The sequence below is a fragment of the Channa argus genome, chromosome 13 (genome assembly GCF_033026475.1).
Source record: "Channa argus isolate prfri chromosome 13, Channa argus male v1.0, whole genome shotgun sequence".
NCBI lineage: Eukaryota > Metazoa > Chordata > Actinopteri > Anabantiformes > Channidae > Channa > Channa argus.
The window spans coordinates 27,565,558-27,583,721 of NC_090209.1; the positions used below are offsets into that span (position 1 = coordinate 27,565,558).

The following is an 18,164-nucleotide window of genomic DNA, read 5'->3' on the forward strand; positions in this document are numbered from 1 at the left end:
TACCAGGTTTACTAATAACCCTTTTTTTTTTTAACAAGTGTTTTATAAAGCAGTCAATGACTGGAAGAAAAGTCTTGTAAAAAAACAGGTTAGCTTATCAATAAACCCTAAACCTAAACATGGCTATAACTCATTTGAGAGCCTTACTCTTACCCTTCACACCCAAACTGGAAAACTCAAAAACCACTATTATTTGTTATCGTGTACCGTTCTCCAGTCCCTTATTCAGTGTTTTGATTGAATTTTACACAAAGGTTAGCTATGGAGTTCCACAAGGCTCTGTATTAGGACCAATACTTTTTACTTTATATATGTCTCCGGCCTAAACTTTTCTGTTACCAGGTTTACTTTATATATGTCTCCTTTAGGCAACGTTATTAGAAAACACTGCATACATTTCAACTGTCTATGCTGATTATACCCAGCTATATTTATCTATGGAACCAGATGAAAATAATCAGTTAATCAAGCTTCAAGCATGCCTACAAGACATAAAAGCCTGGATGTCCCATCATTTTTTACTTCTAAACATAGACAAAACTGAAGTCTTAGTATTTCGGCCCAAAAATCTCAGAAATATGATGCCCAACCATATCATTACTCTAGATGCAAGGAACCTTGGAGTTATTTTTGACCAGGATTTGTCCTTTACCTCACATGTAAAACAAATCCCTAGAACAGCTTTCTTCCACCTAACGAACATTGCCAAAATTAGGAGCATCCTGTATCAAAGTGATGCCGAAAAACTGGTCTGTGCATTTGTTACTTCTAGGTTGGACTACTGTAATTCCCTACTTCTGGGGAGTCCTAATAACTCCCTAAAAAGCCTTCAATTAATCCAAAATGCTGCAGCAAGAGTGCTGACTGGATTAGGAAAGAGAGATCATATTTCACCTTCACTAGCTTCTCTTCATTGGCTTCCCATAAAATCTAGAATAGAGTTCAAAACCCTCCTCCTTACATACAAAGCTCTTAATGGTCAAGCTCCATCATATTTAAAAGATCTCATAGTTCTGTATCGCCCGATTAGACCACTTCGATCCCAAAATACAGGCCTACTTGTGGTTCCCAGAGTTTGCAAAAGTAGAATGGGAGGCAGAGCCTTTAGCTATCAAGCTCCTCTCCTGTGGAACCAGCTTCCAATCCAAATTCGGGGAGCAGACACCCTCTCTACTTTTAAGACTAGGCTTAAAACCTTCCTTTTTGATAAAGCTTATAGTTAAACTGCTCACTCAACCTGAACTAGCTTTTCTCTATACATTTACTTGTCACCACTGTATACCATTAATTCTATATCCTACAACCTGTACGATGCTTTGTTGTTGCTTTTTTGTTGTTTTGTTGTTGCTTTTTTGTTGTTTTGTTGTTGCTTTTCTTGTTGTTTTGTTGTTGCTTTTTGTTGTTGCTTTTCGTTGCTCTTTTCTTTTCTTTCTCCACTTTCCACTCACCCCAACCGGTCAAGGCAGATGGCCACCCACCCTGAGCCTGGTTCTGCTGGAGGTTTCTCCCATTAAAGGGAGTTTTTCCTCTCCACTGTTGCCTAGGGCTTGCTCAAGGGGGATTTGTTGGGTTGCTTCTACATACTTGTGTAGTCTGGACTTTATTCTGTAAAGTGCCTTGAGATGACTTTGTTGTGAGTTGGCGCTATATAAATAAAGTTGAATTGAAAAAAATTGAATCACTTTACATGATCAAAATGCAGCAGCATGTCTTGTTTTTGATCAACCAAAAAGGCGGCGCTTCCTGAAGCTGTCCACATCAGGTTCAAAGCTGTGACTCCTACCTACAGAGTGGTCGACTCAGCACCTTCGTCCCTAAGTCCCTCATACAGGTCTACAACAACCTGACCCTGATTTCTGCAGGATGAGAGCCAAGTGGGCCAGATCCATGAAGGAGGAAGTGGAAACATGATAACCTGTCAGCTGAAGTAGCAGAAGTTTCTCTCAAATTAACTGAAGGAAAAAAAACATTGACCTTTTGACTGGAGTCTCCTGGTCCAGTTTTTAGAAAACTCTCCAATTATGAAGATAAATATTATTCAGATATGCTCATTCTGTTCTATACTTTAGTAACATTTTTAACACTTGTCGTGTTTTGTTATAATTTTGGTTGGATTTTATGTGCGAATAAGAAAAATTTCTTGGGGCTCAACCAGTCCATTATGACTGGGTGGGAGCATCACCATACACTGATTCCCCTGGTCAGAGCCTAGGAGTGGACCCTGGTCTCCTTGTTTTAAGATACGTGCTATATCTACAGTGCTACTCTGATGTATAGTTTTAAATGTCAAGATGTTTTCTTACCATTAAAGTTGACAGCTCTGATATAGTTGAGCAGCAAGCGGCCTTCCACAGGGTCCATGTTGCTGCAGACTCCCGTGGTGCCCGGACACAGATCCTGGAGCATGTTGTGAAGAGCATGAGCAACAGCATAAACCGCATCAATAACAAACTGAACTTTACCCTCCTGCTCGTAGGATGAGTCCCGGCTAATCCTCTCGTTACCTGCAGGGACATCACAAAATTATGGATTCAGTCTGTTCCGCCTCAGCATTTAGGTCCTGTCTCCCCAGGTTTGGATGTACCTGTGCATTTCTTGGTGTCAGGGTCCAGTTTGATTCCAGGCCGGGTCAGTTTACACCTAAAATCGTCCTCCCAGAATTCAGCAAACCAGATGTTCCTGCGGTTGTTCTGCAAAGAGCGGGATGTGAAGTACTGGTCAAAGCCTGAAAAACAAACACAAACAATCAGGTTGTTTTCTAAGGGTTATCAGGTCATTCTCAGACTAGAATGATAGTTTTTAGGTTTTGTTTTACCATCTATTGAAGCTCGTTTCGGCAGGATGGTGACTGCACCTTCTGCTACGTCTTCCAGTTCGGCAATTGGTGAACTCTTTGCCCCCCAGCTGTCTGACCCCACAAAGAGGAAGTGACCTGTCATGTTAGCACGCTGTGTAGCTTCAAGGACACGCCTACCAGAAAGAGAGGAATCATATGACAAAACAACAGAAACCACAAGCTGGATCTATTATCTGGCCTGGACTGAGATGAGCGGGGAGCTGATCTGGGGTTAGTTTGAGATTTTACTTGATGTCATCCTCGTTGGCAAAGATGATTACTCCTCTTGCATTACTAGTCTCTGTCAGACGTTTGATAATCTTGTCAAACTCTCCAGAAGTTGGCTCACGAGGAATTTTCACCGACTGAGCAATGCACACCCCCCCTGAAAAATAGGCAGACAGGTTTATTGAGAGACAGACCAGGACAGGCCAGGATAGAGCAGACCAAAACACGATCTTACCGGCCTCTCTGGAAATCTGTATGAACGCGTCAACTCCACTCTCTCCATAGTTTCCCTCTGATGCCAGTGTAGAGACATAGTTCCAGCCCAGAGCTTTGACAATGTCCAGCATGGCCTGAGCTTGGTAGGAGTCCGGAGGAACCACCCGAGAGAAGAAATCATAGCGATTATTATCGCTGAGCTCTGGAGCTGTGGATGCATAGCTCACCTGGGGAATCTGAACAACAGATCAATAATCAGGTTGCATCTGATACAGAACAGACCAGGTTTGATTTGGTTCAGCTGGATTCAGTTATGTTTGTGTAGTTATTGCAGCTCATTCAAGGGTTAGAGATGACTGCACTAGTGATGTCAGATACTACTTATTTCCTTCCTAATCCAAAACCAAGTAAAACTCTGGTATCACCAATACCTTCACTGATAATTTGTACAAAAAGCAGAGGGAAAGATATGGGTCCAGACAACAGAGACACATGGAGAAGAGGAGATATAAGGCAGATCTGTAAGAGTTTGCTGCTTTTATTTAAAAGACATAAATGTGTGTGTGTGTGTGTGTATGTATGTATGTATGTTTATATATAATATACATCTCAAGCCTAATGCAACCACAAGGGGACACAAGCCAGTGTCTTCTTGTGCCAGTCCCAAGTCTGGATAAATGCAGAGGGTTGTGTCAGGAAGGGCATCCGACGTAAAACACATGCCAAATTAAAAATGCGAAACATGACTTTCACACCGAAAATGACTTCCATACCGGATCGGTCGGGGACTGGGTTAACAATGACTGCCACCAGTGCTGTTGACCTACAGGGTACAGGTGGAAAGTGGAGTACTGTTGGTCGAAGAAGGAGAGGAGGAAAGCGTGTTCATAGGCAGAGAGAGAAGAGGAAAGCTAAGAATGTAGAACTGACAGTTGGGACTTTGAATGTTGGGACTATGACTATGAGTTGGTGGACATGATTCAGAGAAGGAGGGTGAATATACTGTGTGTCCAGGAGACCAGGTGGAAAGGTAGCAAGGCTAGAAGCTTAGGAGCAGAGTTCAAGTTGTTTTACCATGGGTCAGATAGGAAGGGAAATGTTATCCTGAAAGACGAGTTTGTGAGGAATGTTCTAGGGGTAATAAGAGTATCAGACAGGTTGATGAGTCTGAAGCTAGAAATTGAAGGCATGTGAGCTTAAATGTTTTTAGTGGTTTCACCCCACAGGTAGGATGTGACTTAGAAGAGAAATTCTGGAGTGAGTTAGATTAAATGATTCAGAGCATCCCCAGAGGTGAGAGAGTAGTGATGGGTGCAGATTTTAATGGACATGTAGGTGAAGGGAACAGAGATGATGAGAATGTGATGGGCAGGTTTGGTCTTCAGGACAGGGACGCAGAAGGACAGATTGTGGTAGACTGTGCAAAGAGGATGGAAATGGCTGTATTGAACACTTTCTTTCAGAAGAGGCAGGAACATAGGGTGACGTATAAGAGCGGAGGTAGAAACACTCGGGTGGACTACATCTTGTGTAGACGTTGTAATCTGAAAGAAATCAGTGATTGCAAAGTATTGGTAGGGGAGAGTGTAGCCAGACAACACAGGATGGTGGTGTGTAAAATGACTCTGGAGGTGAGAAAGATAAAGAGGACAAAGGCAGAGCAGAGGATGAAGTGGTGGAAGTTGAAAAAGGAAGAATTTTGTGTAGTTTTCAGGGAGGAACTGAGACAGACATTGGGTGGTTTGGGAGACTTGGTGGTGGAACAAAGAAGTTCAGGAGTGTATACAGAGAAAGAGTTTAGCTAAGAAGAAGTATGACACTGAGAAGATGCAAGAGATTAGACAGGAGTACAGGGAGATGCAGCGTAAGCTGAAGGTAGAGGGGGAAAAGGCCAAGCAAAGAGTATATGAGGACTTGTATGCTAGGTTGGACACTAAAAAGGGAGAGGTGGATTTTTACAGGTTGGCGATACTAAAAGATAGAAAGGGGAAGGATGTACAGCAGGTTAGTGTGATTAAAGATAGAATGGAAATGTATTGACACGTGCCAGGAGTGTGATGGAAAGATGGAAGGAGAACTTTGAAGAGTTGATGAATGAGGAAAATGATAGGGAATGAAGACAACAAGAGGTAACTGGTGTGGAGAAGGAAGTAGTAAAGATTAGTAAGAGTGAAGTGAGGAGGACTTTGAAGAGGATGAAGAGTGGAAAGGCAGTTGGTCCTGATGACATACCTGTGGAGGTATGGAAGTGTCTAGGAGAGGTGGCAGTAGAGTTTCTGACTAGTTTGTTTAACACGACCTTGGAGAGTGAGAGAATGCTCGAGGAATGGAGTAGAAGTGTACTGGTGCCCATTTTTAAGAACAAGGGAGATGTGCAGAGCTGAGGTAACTACAGAGGAATAAAACTGATGAGCCAAACAATGAAGTTGTGGGAAAGAGTAGTGGAAGCTAGGCTAAGTGCAGAGGTGAACATATGTGAGCAGCAATACGGTTTCATGCCTAGAAAGAGTACAACAGATGCCTTATTTGCTTTGAGGATGCTGATGGAGAAGTACAGAGAGAGTCATAGGGAGTTGCATTGTGTCTTTGTAGATTTAGAGAAAGCGTATGACAGGGTGCAGAGAGAGGAGCTGTGGTATTGTATGAGGACGTCTGGAGTGGCAGAGAAGGATGTTAGAGTCGTGCAGGAGATGTTTGAAAGCTGTAAAACCATGGTAAAAAATAATATAAAAATCTTTTAGATTATCTATACTTTATTTGAAGTACAAAAGAAAAATACTCCACTAAGAAAACAATGTATTTTAAACAATACTGATCATGGTTATTAAGCTACAAAGCTTTTAGGACTAACAACATATGGGTCCTTTAGTCAGATCTCTGGATCAGAATAAACATGTGCATACTGGTCAAACTTGTAACACTGGTGGAGTTTTACGCACACGCATGCATGCACACACGCGTTCACACACATATGCACAAACAAGGATTAGAGTTGTGTAACAGGCTGAATGTGTGTCAGAGCTTAAATACCTTGAAGAACAATCACATTAACACACAGACCCCGTGTGTGTGTGTTTCTGTGTGCGCGCGCAGATTAATGAAGAACTGCACATTAACGAGCTAAAAGCAGAACTCATTGTTTCCTCCTCATCATTATCATGGTCCAGTGGAGCAAAACAAACAGCTGTTTCTCTGAGTTCAGTCTCAGTCTGTAATCGTGTGACATCACAGGCTCCCTGCTCTGTGACTGGTTGCCTGTATGCAGGAGAGGAAGTAGGCACGGTTTAAACTGCTCTAGCTGAACACCTGAACTGGACAGAAAAAGTTTTCAACAGAGCCTCCACAGCCTCATTCTCTGACTTTTATACAAAACATGGCTTAAAGTGTTAAATGAAGCTTCTCCACCAGAGAACACCACTGCCTGTGTTGCTCTGGTTACTAAACACGGTGGTGCTGTAACTGTGGTTTATTTAACTTCCAGTATCGACCCCTGTCCCCTGGTAGTCTGTGTCTCCTTTCAGGAAGTGACTGGTTTTCAGAAAATGGTGAAAATATTAGCATGGTAACAAACTGTGCCTTAGTTTAATAATCGGCTGGAAACGGAGTCATTAAAGGCTTTCATTAGAGATTCAGTCACCCAGACACAAACATTAATCCACTAACCAGACTGCTGCATCTCTCTGTATTTCTCTGTAAATCATCTTTGATCCATTTTTTTCCTTTGCCCTGAGCTCTGAATGACAGGCTATATGTTTACCCTAAGTCTGGGATTTCTCTAAATAAAGAAACCATAAGTGAAACCATTTCAGCACAAAAACTGTAGTACAAAGTTTCCCCAGGAACACACTGACTGCATAGATGTTTTCATATCCAGATATAGTCCTCAGAATAAACACTGAGTCTGTTACTCAATATCAACCAGCTGTAAACCAATTAACCTGTCTGTATGTCCCTGACATAATTGTGTAACTTTTTACTTGTGTAACTTTATTTAAATAGCATCTTTCAAGTACAGGGGGCCTGGTGGGTCAGTGAGTAGAGGATCAGATTGGGATGCAAAAGGCCACAGTATCAAATCCCACCCCACCAGGTGTGGTGCCGCCCAGCCACCAAGGGCCACCTTGGTGCTGGTCCCATGCCCAAATAAAATGTGAGGCTTCCAGCAGGAAGGGCATCTGGCGTAAAAAATCCATGCATCTGGAATAACTTCTGCTGTGACAACCTCTGAGGGGACAACCCACTGTCTGAGCCTTTCAACTGAGATACAGTGGTCAACCATTCAAACAGCAGCACCAAGATCTAACAGTACCAACACAGAACATTCTTCAGTATCACTGTGCATCAGAAGATCTTTTAAAACTTAGTTGATGAAACTCAGACTGAAATTTGTCAAGAACAATAATAAGCCGTTTAAGACAAGGCGGAACAGCAGCGTGTTTGAAAAAAAACTGGGATGTTGCCAGAAATCTATGATTTATTTATTATAGAGAGGGCACATGGACTAATGGAGCCAATAACATTTTAAGCAAAGATGTGGACAAAAAAGCTGTTGGATTTATCAACTAAAACAACTTGATCAGTAAGTGTGGGTTCAATTATCAGAAATAAGTTTGGGTCTTGCATATTTAACCATTTACACTTGTTACTTAAGTGTTACCTGCAAAAAGTTGTGTCGTTACCTCAAACAGACGAAGGATGTTGGCCACCATAATGGACACAGAGCTGGCCGATGCTCCAATCACTGCCACCACCCTCTCCGGTTTGCGGATGAAGGGCAGCTCTCCATTGGAGCAGCGGATGTCGGATGTGTCTTTCTTGATCAGCGCCTGAACAAAGGTAAGTGACTGCTCCAAGGCATAGGTGTCTCTGGAGCAGGTGTCCAGGATCCTGGCCCCCAGTGTGATGTTGGGCAGCAGCTCCGGGTCACTGTTAATCTGGTCCAGGGCATACAACATGGCCTCCATGCGGTGGATTCCCTTCTCCTTCTTCAGCTCTCCACAGGGCAGACCGTGGGGGCCACGGGCATGGATGGGGAACAGTCCCCCTAGAGTAATATCACCAGGGATCTTTATGGAGTCGGGGTGGAAGTGCTGGTGGGAACCATTCACCTGGCCCTGGTTTCCACTAATCCAGAGCCAGATAACCAGCATGAGGCGGGGCAATGAAAATAGAGAGGGAGGTCGCCCATTCCAGAGCAACAAAAAGTGATAATGCAAGCAAGCGAGTGCCATAGGGATGTAGCCTGATGATGCCATAGTGAGGTGATGTTTAGCTGAGAGTTTTCATCCTGATGGGAACACCTGAGGGCAGATCAATTAATTAATCAACAATCAACCAGATTAGTCATATCACATCAGATGTTGTGTTTAACAAAGTTTAAATGTCTGTACAGGGTTTCAGTGGTCCAGATCTGAATTAATTGGGGTAACCAATAGCTGTAACCAATAGCAGTAGAGCAGTGTTTTCTAACTGTAAAATATGTATATTGTAGTTCAAAGTTGCTATTTTGCTTGGTGATCTTAACAGTATCATTTAACACTCTTATTAACTTTGATTTGATTCACTAAATAATTTTTTTACAGTACCATGGAAATCTGTTTGCCACTCATCAACTAGTAATTCAATTCAATTCAATTCAATTCAACTTTATTTATATAGCTCCAATTCACAACGAAGTCATCTTAAGGCACTTTACAGAATAAAGTCAAGACTATAGAGATGTACAGAGAAAATCCAACAAATCCCCCTTGGGCAAGGTCTAGGCAACAGAGGAGAAGAAAAACTCCTTTTAACGGGAGAAACCTCCAGCAGAACCTACTACATTGCTTTGGGCCTTGTAACAACAAAATGCCTCTGTGATCTTAAGCAGTCCTCTAAACATGACACACCCTGTGACTTCTTGTCCTCTTTGTGACCTCTTCAATAAGCCTATCTTGGTTGACTGTTTGCTAATTATCTAACCATATGACGAAATTTACTCTATTCCCCCACAGCATCCATCTGCCTTGAACTGTTGGGGTGAGTGGAAAGGGGAGAGAGAGAAGAAAAGCACAACAAAGCAACAACAAAACATCAGCAGGTTGGTAGGATAAGTAGCTGCACACTGGAAACACACAGCTCCAAAGCCAGGGACACCTACAGAAAGGGACAGAGAGAGGGACACAGAGAAGGAGAAAGACAACTATAGGAAAAAAATAAAAATAAGTTAATGTCATACAGTGATGACAAATAAATGTAGGGTGAGAGGAGAGGAGAGGAAACCCCATCACTCAGCTCTGCAGATCCTATGACCTGTGTGCACCTCATCCCTGCCTACTGCACCCTAATTCTGCAGAGCTAAACTAGCTGTAGAAGGAATAAAACATAACATCTATAAGGCTAATACTTATGTAGTACAAACAAAAAATGTAACATAAATTCAGCACCAATAACTAATTAACTGCGAGCTGGTTTAACAGGAGAGGAGCTTGATAGCTAAAGGCTCTGCCTCCCAGTTTACCTTTGAAAATTCAGGGAACAAGTAGGCCTGCATTCTGAGATCGAAGGTGTCTACTGAGATTACAGTAGTCCAACTTAGTAGTAACAAATGCATGGACTAGTTTTTCAGAATCCCTTTGAGACAGGATGCTAATTTTGGCAATGTTCCGTAGGTGGAAGAAGGTTGTTCTAGAACAGGGGTCACCAACCTTTTTCAAACTAAGAGCTACTTCTTGGGTACTGATTAATGCAAAGGGCTACCAGTTTAATACGCACTTTTGAAATAACAAATTTGCTCAATTTACCGTTAATTGTATGGTAATAATAATAATTACTTAAATTAATGATATTCATATATGTGAAGACACGGGTCATGTTACTGATTTCTTACAATAACTGTCAAATGTGATTTAAAAAAGAATAACAACAAAAAATTTCATGCAGCTCATTGGTAAGTGGTGCTATGGTGAGCTATTTTTAAAACAGTCCCACGGGCACCATGTTGGTGACCCCTGTTCTAGAGATTTGTTTTATATGTGAGGTAAACTCACATATTTTATATGTTTTATTATATAAAAAGTCAGAGGTTCCTCAAAGTAGTAATTGAGGCCAGAGTTATGCCATCTAGACTAACAATATTGTTGGACAGCATATTTCTGAGATTTTTCGGTCCAATTGTACAATTGTCTACATTTTGAAGCAGGAAATTATGGGACATCCAGGCCTTTGTGTCTTGTAGGCATCTTTGAAGTTTGACAAATTGATTTATCTCATCTATTCTACAGATAGATATGGCTGGGTCTCATCAGCATAGCATAGCAGCTCCCCCATCGGTATATGAGTGTGCGTGTGATTGTGAGTGCGAATGGGTGAATGAGAAGCAGTGTAAAGCGCTTTGAGTGCCAATAGGTAGAAAAGCGCTATATAAGTGTAGACCATTTACCATTTTACTTAAACAACAGACAAATAATTACAGTACAATTGAGTATTAATTATTATAATTGATAATAGATTGGGGGATATAGAATGGCAGAAAAATGTGTGTGAGGAGCAAGAAAGAGAAACACCTGCAGTGTGAAAACTCATCAGATTATCTCTACAGTTCTGTTTTACTTTAGATTTTTGGAAGTTTTGAAAATTACCACTGAACTACTCTGATACTCTGAGATGTTAAAAACTTGATTATTCTAAGGCAAGTTCTGTAACATTCTCATATTTGACATTCATAAGTCATAAGATACACACCTTGTAAATACAAGATCTGTATTTCTGTAACTCATAAATATTAGATAAGATATTTAAAAATGTTTTCCTTTGGTGTAGAAAACCCATAGTTGTATTTAGAGAATTTATTTACTCCATGATGTTGCAAAGCATCACTCCATTCTCACTAGAAGACAGTACTCTAAAGTTAAATAGTGGAGTGGCTGCAGAGCCAGGTCCATGTTCAATATATCAGATAAGCCATTTGCCTTATTACAGGTCAGTGTACCATCAAAATGATTTTGAAGCCGTAATAATGTTTCATGCCGTGGCTTTAAAGTTGGAAATCTGCATTCTGTTTCTTGTCTCATCAGAAAATAAAATGTCTGCTGTGTCTACAACCTTTTTGAAGCCAGTGTTTCTTTAACAGCATAACAGAGCAAAATAACTATTTTATTAGTTTGTCTGTTATTATTTGTAAAAATGTGACCGATCACTGGGAGTCCATAGTTATTTGGTCCAAGTTTGATCAATTAAAGAGAAAGACTCTACCAGTTAGGTTGTTTGAGTCAAAGACCTGAGTATCAGAAAGCATTTGAATTTCTTCATCTTAACTCTATCAAACAACAAAAATCACATCACAGGTTTGGGATGGTTTTCTACCAGCTGGTATTTGTTTGACAGACAGGAGTTTGCAGAGAACAAAACCTTGACCCAGATCAGAGAATATGAAGTAAAAACAGGAGCTGTGAATCTCACACTGATGATAAATAATGAATCTAACAGTCTGAGGCTGCTGTTATAATTATTTTATCATCATCTGCAGAATTATTTGTCTGAAAAGCATTTGAAACATCCGCCTCAGCTAGATAAAAAAAAACTAGCATAGAAACTGTAAAGGAATGATTTTCTCTTTAACGAAGATTCAAACAAAACAAATGCATATTTAAACGAGAAGTCAGAATCTTACACTGAATAAATACCGGATCTCTGCTGGTTTTAAACAACATCTTAAAATGTTTAATCACTGGTTCCGGTTCTCGGATTAAACAGGAATAGTTGTGTAACAGTGAGCAGAGTCGAATTTACCTATGCGGGATCCGCTGGTTCTGTTCTCAGTCCTGAACTCGGCTCCGCAGATGCTGCTAAATGTCTACACAGAGCCGCCGGTAAACAGTCCGTTGGTCCCGGTAAGTCCCAGAGAAATGTTCATCTCATGCGGCTCCACCACTCACTGTGATGTCTCGCTGTGTGTCCCTTTGCTTATTTGTTGTTGTGCGGAGCTTGTTTAGTATAAATCACTGAGGTGAGGATATTTAACACGTTGAGAACATCTCTGCCTTGTAGGGACATCCTGACTGATCTTGACACCGTTTTGAGGATCAGGTTAGAACAATGTTCAGTACATCGCTAGAAAAGAAGGAAAAAGTGTGCGTGGTTTTGTGCAAATCCGTCAGAGTGGATCTTTATATTTACCTGTCCGTGACTGAAGGGTATCGCCTGTGTAGGTGTTCACCATTATCATCACTTTGATCTGCTGTGACAGTAACAACTGTCACCAACACTTCATAAACTGACTGACTCATATTTACAAGTACATCCCCAGAAGCAAACTAACGATTTACAGATGTTGCAGCATTTAAATCTGTCCATCACTAGTTTGCTCACATAAGAACAGCGCATCAAGCTAGATGAATTTCCTAGTTTTCCTCTGCTCAAATCTGAGAGGTTATTTTGTTTCCACTAACCAAGCCAGCCTTTACTATGTTGAATCTGATACCAGGAAAAGCCTGTCAACCAAATTAAAAATATGAATAATGAATATGAAAAATTAATATTATCCTGCTAACCAGTTAATTCATGTATGAAGAAAGTGCCCCTGAACTCACCCGAGGATCCTCAAACCTAGTTTGATGTTTGTCAGTAGAGCAGGTGAAACCCTATCTATTCTCACCACATTAACTAGTAGGACGTGGTAGATTTTAATGTAAAAATATCCGATATTACAGAAAATCAAACGCATTGTTTCAGCAGGTAAATGATTTATGAAGTATGATTCACAAAATAATAATTAAGTTGTGGTTATTTTTCATATTCTGAAATTAATTAAACATTGAATTGCTTGGCCCTAATGGAGAGGAAGAATGTTGTGGAACTAACTGAAAGACCAGGGTCTGGTCATAGCCATTCTTAGTGACATCATGGCATGAGGTAGATCATCTGTGATCTGAAGGTTCTGTAGTGAAAGACAAACCACCAACCAACCTAGTACAGACCTCAGATGTGGCATCACACCAATAGGACCCAATAGGAAGAGAAATTATTTTTAATTAGTAAAATACAAAAATAAAAAATCTCACCCAACTCATGAAAGTCTTCATAGGCTTTATTTATACACATTAATAATTCTGTTTCTCTCCAACAGCAGCTGCAAACAATTATGTATTTTTTTTCCAGAGGTGGAAAGGTACTGACCTAATACTGCAGTAAAACGACTAATACTACAGTGTAGAACCAGTCTGTTACAACTCTGAAAGAAGGATTAGCAGAAAAACGTGCTTTCAGTGTTCAAAGTCACACTACTGATAACAATTATTTTGGGTAACGATATAGAAATTCTAGCTATTTGTACACAAACATGAAAGTTTATGGGCTCAAAAGTATTTGGATTACCTACAATTTGCAACTGTTTTGACAACTGCCTGCTATTTTTATTATTATTTTTACAACCACTGAAGCCTTTTATTCTGAACCAACAGCTAATTTACTCAAACTGATGGTTTGACACAAAAAGTGAAAGAAAGAATGCATCAACAATGTCATAACAACAATGTGTTCCACTGTGGCGAACCCTGAAGAGACAAGCCAAAAACTGTCGATCTTTAGACCTTCTTGTTCCTGTGGAATAGTAAAATTGGACAGGCTGTAACATGTTTTGTATTTAGTACCAAAGTAACTTTAGCGAAAAATAAGTAAAAAAATACAGTATATATCACAAACTGAAAATACTTAAGTACAAGTGCAGTAATTACACTACAGGGCTAAATGTACTTAGTGACTTTCATCATTTTTGTTACAGTTGCTTCCTGTTTATTACTTAAGGAAACTAAACACATCACAAACATTTAAACATTTTAACTTACTAAATCTCAGCCTCTGATTGGCTGACAGTCTCTGACCAATCAGCAGCAGTTCGAGCCCGTTTCCTTTGTAGCTGCTAGTTCAACATCTCTGAAGCCATCAGATGTAATCTGGTATTGGACAGTGGTGTCCATGTGACCAGGAGATTTAAAGATGGTCGCCAGTCGCTGAGACTTCTCCCAGTATAGGTGGAGCCTTATAGTAGGGGCGTGGCCCCAACTTTCCCCGAGGGCAGGGACAAGCTGTGATTGGCCACCCCTCAGCCGTGTAGTCATCTGGTTGGTGATAACCACAGAAATGCAATGTTTGGTTGCCAGGGTGATAAGCTGTTGGGCGATGCCATTGAGGAGGCGTGACCTCTGCGACAGGTTGTCAAACTGTCTGAATGGAAATGCCACACTATCAATAACAAGGAGGCGGACCTTCGGGTGGTTCGATAAGAAGTCCAGCAGCAGGTGAAGCTCGGCCAAAAGTTCCACATAGTCATGGCAACGCACCTACGAAAAAGACGGCCAATCTGACTCAGACTTGTTAACATGTGATTATGACTGCTGTCACCAGGACGAGAGATTATTACCAGGAAGATGTTGGACAGGATACTCTCCACGGTAAAAGCTGTCATGGCAATCTGCTGCTCATCGTCTTCGACCAATTGGGAGCAGTGTCTGACGACGGCAGTTGCCACATCAACAACTCTCTGCACTAGGAAGCTGCCCTCTGTGTCAATGTAGATCACCTGACCACCGATACCCCCAAAACATGGTGGCACCTGGACATCCACCGCCAACTGCAGGCTGACATGATGACAGGATCAGTTACATCATCAGGTCACATGAACAATGACAGAATTTTTAATAATAACAGAAGAATAACTAATGAAATGACAGAAACAAAAAGACATTTATAGAAAAGTTGTTCTTGAAATTTGACATTGATAAAGTGACCACAGTAACAAAACAATAGGTTGCCTCCCACATGTAGACAGTTTCTCCCAGTAAACCTGTAAATCAAACATCTTCAAAATAAGTTTCCTGTCTTATCTTGGTCAATGGACCGTCAGTATTGCTGCAGAAATAATTTTACAGTAGAAGTGAAAACCGTGTCTACAGAGAAACTGGAGAGTTAACTCTCTGTCAGCTACAGCTGTACTGCTCTGCTTGGTAGAGGCGCTCAGAGACAGTACCAACTGTAGGTCAAATGGATTTTGAAAGTGTTCAGTTTTTTGGATTTGTGTTAGTTACTCAGAGTATCCTTCACTGTGTTTATGTTAAATAAGGTCTGCATCTCTAGTAATGTTTTCTTTTGTTTGTATTTCAGATTGTCCTGGTCAGCGGGAAGCAATGAATAATTTTATAAAGAAAGAAATGTTGGTAATTTCCATGCAAAGGTCAAGTAAAGCAAGGTAACAAGAAGATGCATTTATGGAAATGCATTTCCACATAAATACTTTCTCCTGTTTATCTCACAGAAGGCCTCAATGAAAGACCTCTGGGATGTTCCTCTTCTAACCAGCTGTTCAAAGTTATGAAAGACAATGTATAATTGTGCTATTTTCATAAATATTTCTTATCTGAAAAAAAGGAAATGTGTGGACGGTTTCATATTGCCAGAACTCTGCACTGTAAACATGACATGCATCCAGTTACAGGTCTGTGTGTTTGCCTGATCACAGGACACACACACAGATTAAGGAGGCAAAAGAGGAGCAAACAGGAAAAACATGCACTTCAGTTGCATTCACACAATACCGCTTTGATCCTGAACATAACATCACAAGATGGTTGTAGATTAAATAATAAAAATAAAAATCAAATACTTAAAATTGACCTATCGTGTAGGTATGGTGGCCGACCATGTCTGTACTATCATAAGGGAAACTCTACATTAAATTCCAGCTGTTGTGGTTCTGCTGTCCTTTAACATGCGTTCACATTTCACTCTGTAAGACCCAAACTCCATCAGTACCTACCTCCCCACCTTCTTTTAATGTACACATCCAAAACAGAATCAAAAATACATTTATTACAAGTAGAAATCACATATAAAGAAATGTATTAGTTAGTGTGCAGATTAAGATAAAACTAATACGACAGATGAACTGTGTGTGTTTCAGTGCATGTGTATTTCTGACCACAGCTGTGTTTTTCCGACTCCTGGAGCACCACAGACTTCTGTGATTTTCCCGACTGGAAGTCCTCCTCCAAGCACAGTGTCCAGCTGAGAGCAGAAAGTGACAATGCTCCTTATATCATCCTCCTGCTGCAGCAGCTCTAGAGCTGTGAGACCTGCTCCTGCTCTGTCTCCATCTGTCCTGGCAGCCTGCAGTACCTCCAGTGCCTCCTGCTGTGACAGACCTGCCTCTGCAACACAACACATTACTGTCAACAATTTTTATTTCATTCATCAAATAAAATGCTAAGAGAAAGAAAGTTAAGAAATTATCAATCACTAATGAACAAGATTTTCAGAAGCATAGTGTTTTAAAAAAACTGAACTGTTTGGAGATTTACATATTTATAAAATAAATGTATTTTATTTAGAGAAATAAAACCAATTGCTAATTAAAAAAAAATAGAAAAATAGTTTGTCGCTCTAGATAATATATGTGGGGAGAAAACTTCTGCTTCAATAAAAAAAAAAGTTCATGAGAGGAATTTATTTCAGCAGTAACATGACCAGTGTTCCCATTTAACTGGTGTTGAATTGACTGGTGACATCAGTGTACATGAGGCTGTAGTAGTGATGGCAAAATATAGGCGACTGTGGGAATGCCTGTCCAAAAGTTGTAGTTGGAGTTATCTGATTTCAAGTCAATTTAACAAAGCTTCAGCCAAAAGAACAGTTTTGTGTGTAGTGTTGGCACAGCGCAGTGTGAAGACAGTGCACTGATCTAATTTGTGTGTTAGTGTTATTAAAAACTGTAAAAATTGTATCTTAGGCAATAGTGAGCATTTAAATGTCTGTCTTCAAACAAGAGCTGGACCTTTGCCTACTCCATTGATTTTGGTAGAGTTGGATGATGTAAATACAACCACCCTCAGCTACAAGATCTTCTAAAGCTAACTATTTAGCATTGTATATTGTATTTACAGAATAGATCCAGGTAAAGTCTGGCGTATTTTTAAAGCGTGGGGACACTGACATGACATGTGAGCAAATAATACAAATATTTCAAATATGTACATTCATAATTGAATGTACACCACTGTCCATTCATAATTGAATGTACATATTCATGTAATGTGATTTATAGTCTTCTGTAGTCGGTGGTGGAAGAAGTATCAATTACGTTTCATTACATGTGGGAAAAGTGCAGCTGTCACGCCTACTACACATTTGTCTCACTTACGCGAATATGACCATATGATGTGAACATCCAGTTATATTGGAACACCGGAGTTCGGAGAAAGTAAAGAAAAATTTAAATGTATGATTCTGTTCTGTGTTCATGTCGAGTTTATCAGGTACCACAAAGGATTCCAACTGTATTATAACGTTTTTATTTTCAGAGTATGTTTTGTGTTAAGCTATGTGATACCTCATGAGGCAAACCCCGAGTATTTGACTGGAGGTCTGAGATCTGGGCACGTTAAAATCAAATTTATTCAAATGGACTTTGGTATAAGCATCAGTTAATTTAACGATAACATTACCTTTGCTGAGTTGTAACGGTTTAAGGTTAAGCAGGTCTGCGGTGAACTGGAAACCAGCGCTGACCAATTTAACTTTCACACTGGGACTCAGAGATAAACCTGTAACTGTTCTCTGCATCTTCATTTTCATTGTCATTCTTAACGTCCCGCCATAATAGGCATCCCAGCAAGCCTTTCATGTCAAAGCGTCATTTTCATTTCCGCTTTGACTTTTCAGAGTAAGAGTGGCTGTTCAAAGAGATGATTATTTTATTCAACCTTTATTTAAACACTTAAATTCCCTAAGGTTAGAACGTCTTTTTGAAGGATGTTACCTCCCTTTACTTATACCTATACTTTGTATAGGAAGGTGACTGAAAACATCATTAGTGTTAACAAGGTTGACGATCAAGCGCAGACATAAGTTAAAA

The 18,164-nt window shown here is 40.3% G+C and overlaps 2 protein-coding genes across 2 annotated transcripts in view; both read right to left on the reverse strand.

The window, feature by feature from the left end:
• Positions 1-12,187, reverse strand: part of grm6a (glutamate receptor, metabotropic 6a) — a 28,925-nt gene extending 16,738 nt beyond the window's left edge. The window contains exons 1-7 of the mRNA XM_067528222.1: positions 12,050-12,187; positions 7,960-8,580; positions 3,300-3,516; positions 3,086-3,221; positions 2,816-2,970; positions 2,585-2,725; positions 2,304-2,504 (exon numbers count right to left, since the gene is read on the reverse strand). Of these exons, the coding sequence (XP_067384323.1) occupies positions 2,304-2,504; positions 2,585-2,725; positions 2,816-2,970; positions 3,086-3,221; positions 3,300-3,516; positions 7,960-8,535 (1,426 nt within the window). The 5' untranslated portion in view covers positions 8,536-8,580; positions 12,050-12,187. The remainder of the gene's footprint in view (positions 1-2,303; positions 2,505-2,584; positions 2,726-2,815; positions 2,971-3,085; positions 3,222-3,299; positions 3,517-7,959; positions 8,581-12,049) is intronic.
• A 1,138-nt stretch (positions 12,188-13,325) lies between these two features.
• Positions 13,326-17,943, reverse strand: rad51c (RAD51 paralog C). Its single transcript, XM_067528221.1, has 5 exons — positions 17,755-17,943; positions 16,233-16,461; positions 14,679-14,895; positions 14,104-14,598; positions 13,326-13,858 (listed from the first exon to the last, which is right to left on the reverse strand). The coding sequence occupies exons 1-4, from the start codon at positions 17,888-17,890 to the stop codon at positions 14,143-14,145; spliced, it is 1,038 nt and encodes a 345-aa protein (XP_067384322.1). The 5' UTR covers positions 17,891-17,943; the 3' UTR covers positions 13,326-13,858; positions 14,104-14,142.
• Positions 17,944-18,164: the final 221 nt, after the last annotated feature.

Bases quoted from the DNA above. Each gene is read 5' to 3' on its own strand.
- rad51c (XM_067528221.1), bottom strand. From the start codon at position 17,890: ATGACAATGAAAATGAAGATGCAGAGAACAGTTACAGGTTTATCTCTG. The intron at 16,462-17,754 runs GTAATGTTATCG...GTTGTGTTGCAG, and splicing joins ACCGTTACAACTCAGCAAAG to AGGCAGGTCTGTCACAGCAG. The intron at 14,896-16,232 runs GTCAGAAATACA...TCATCATGTCAG, and splicing joins GTCGGAAAAACACAGCTGTG to CCTGCAGTTGGCGGTGGATG.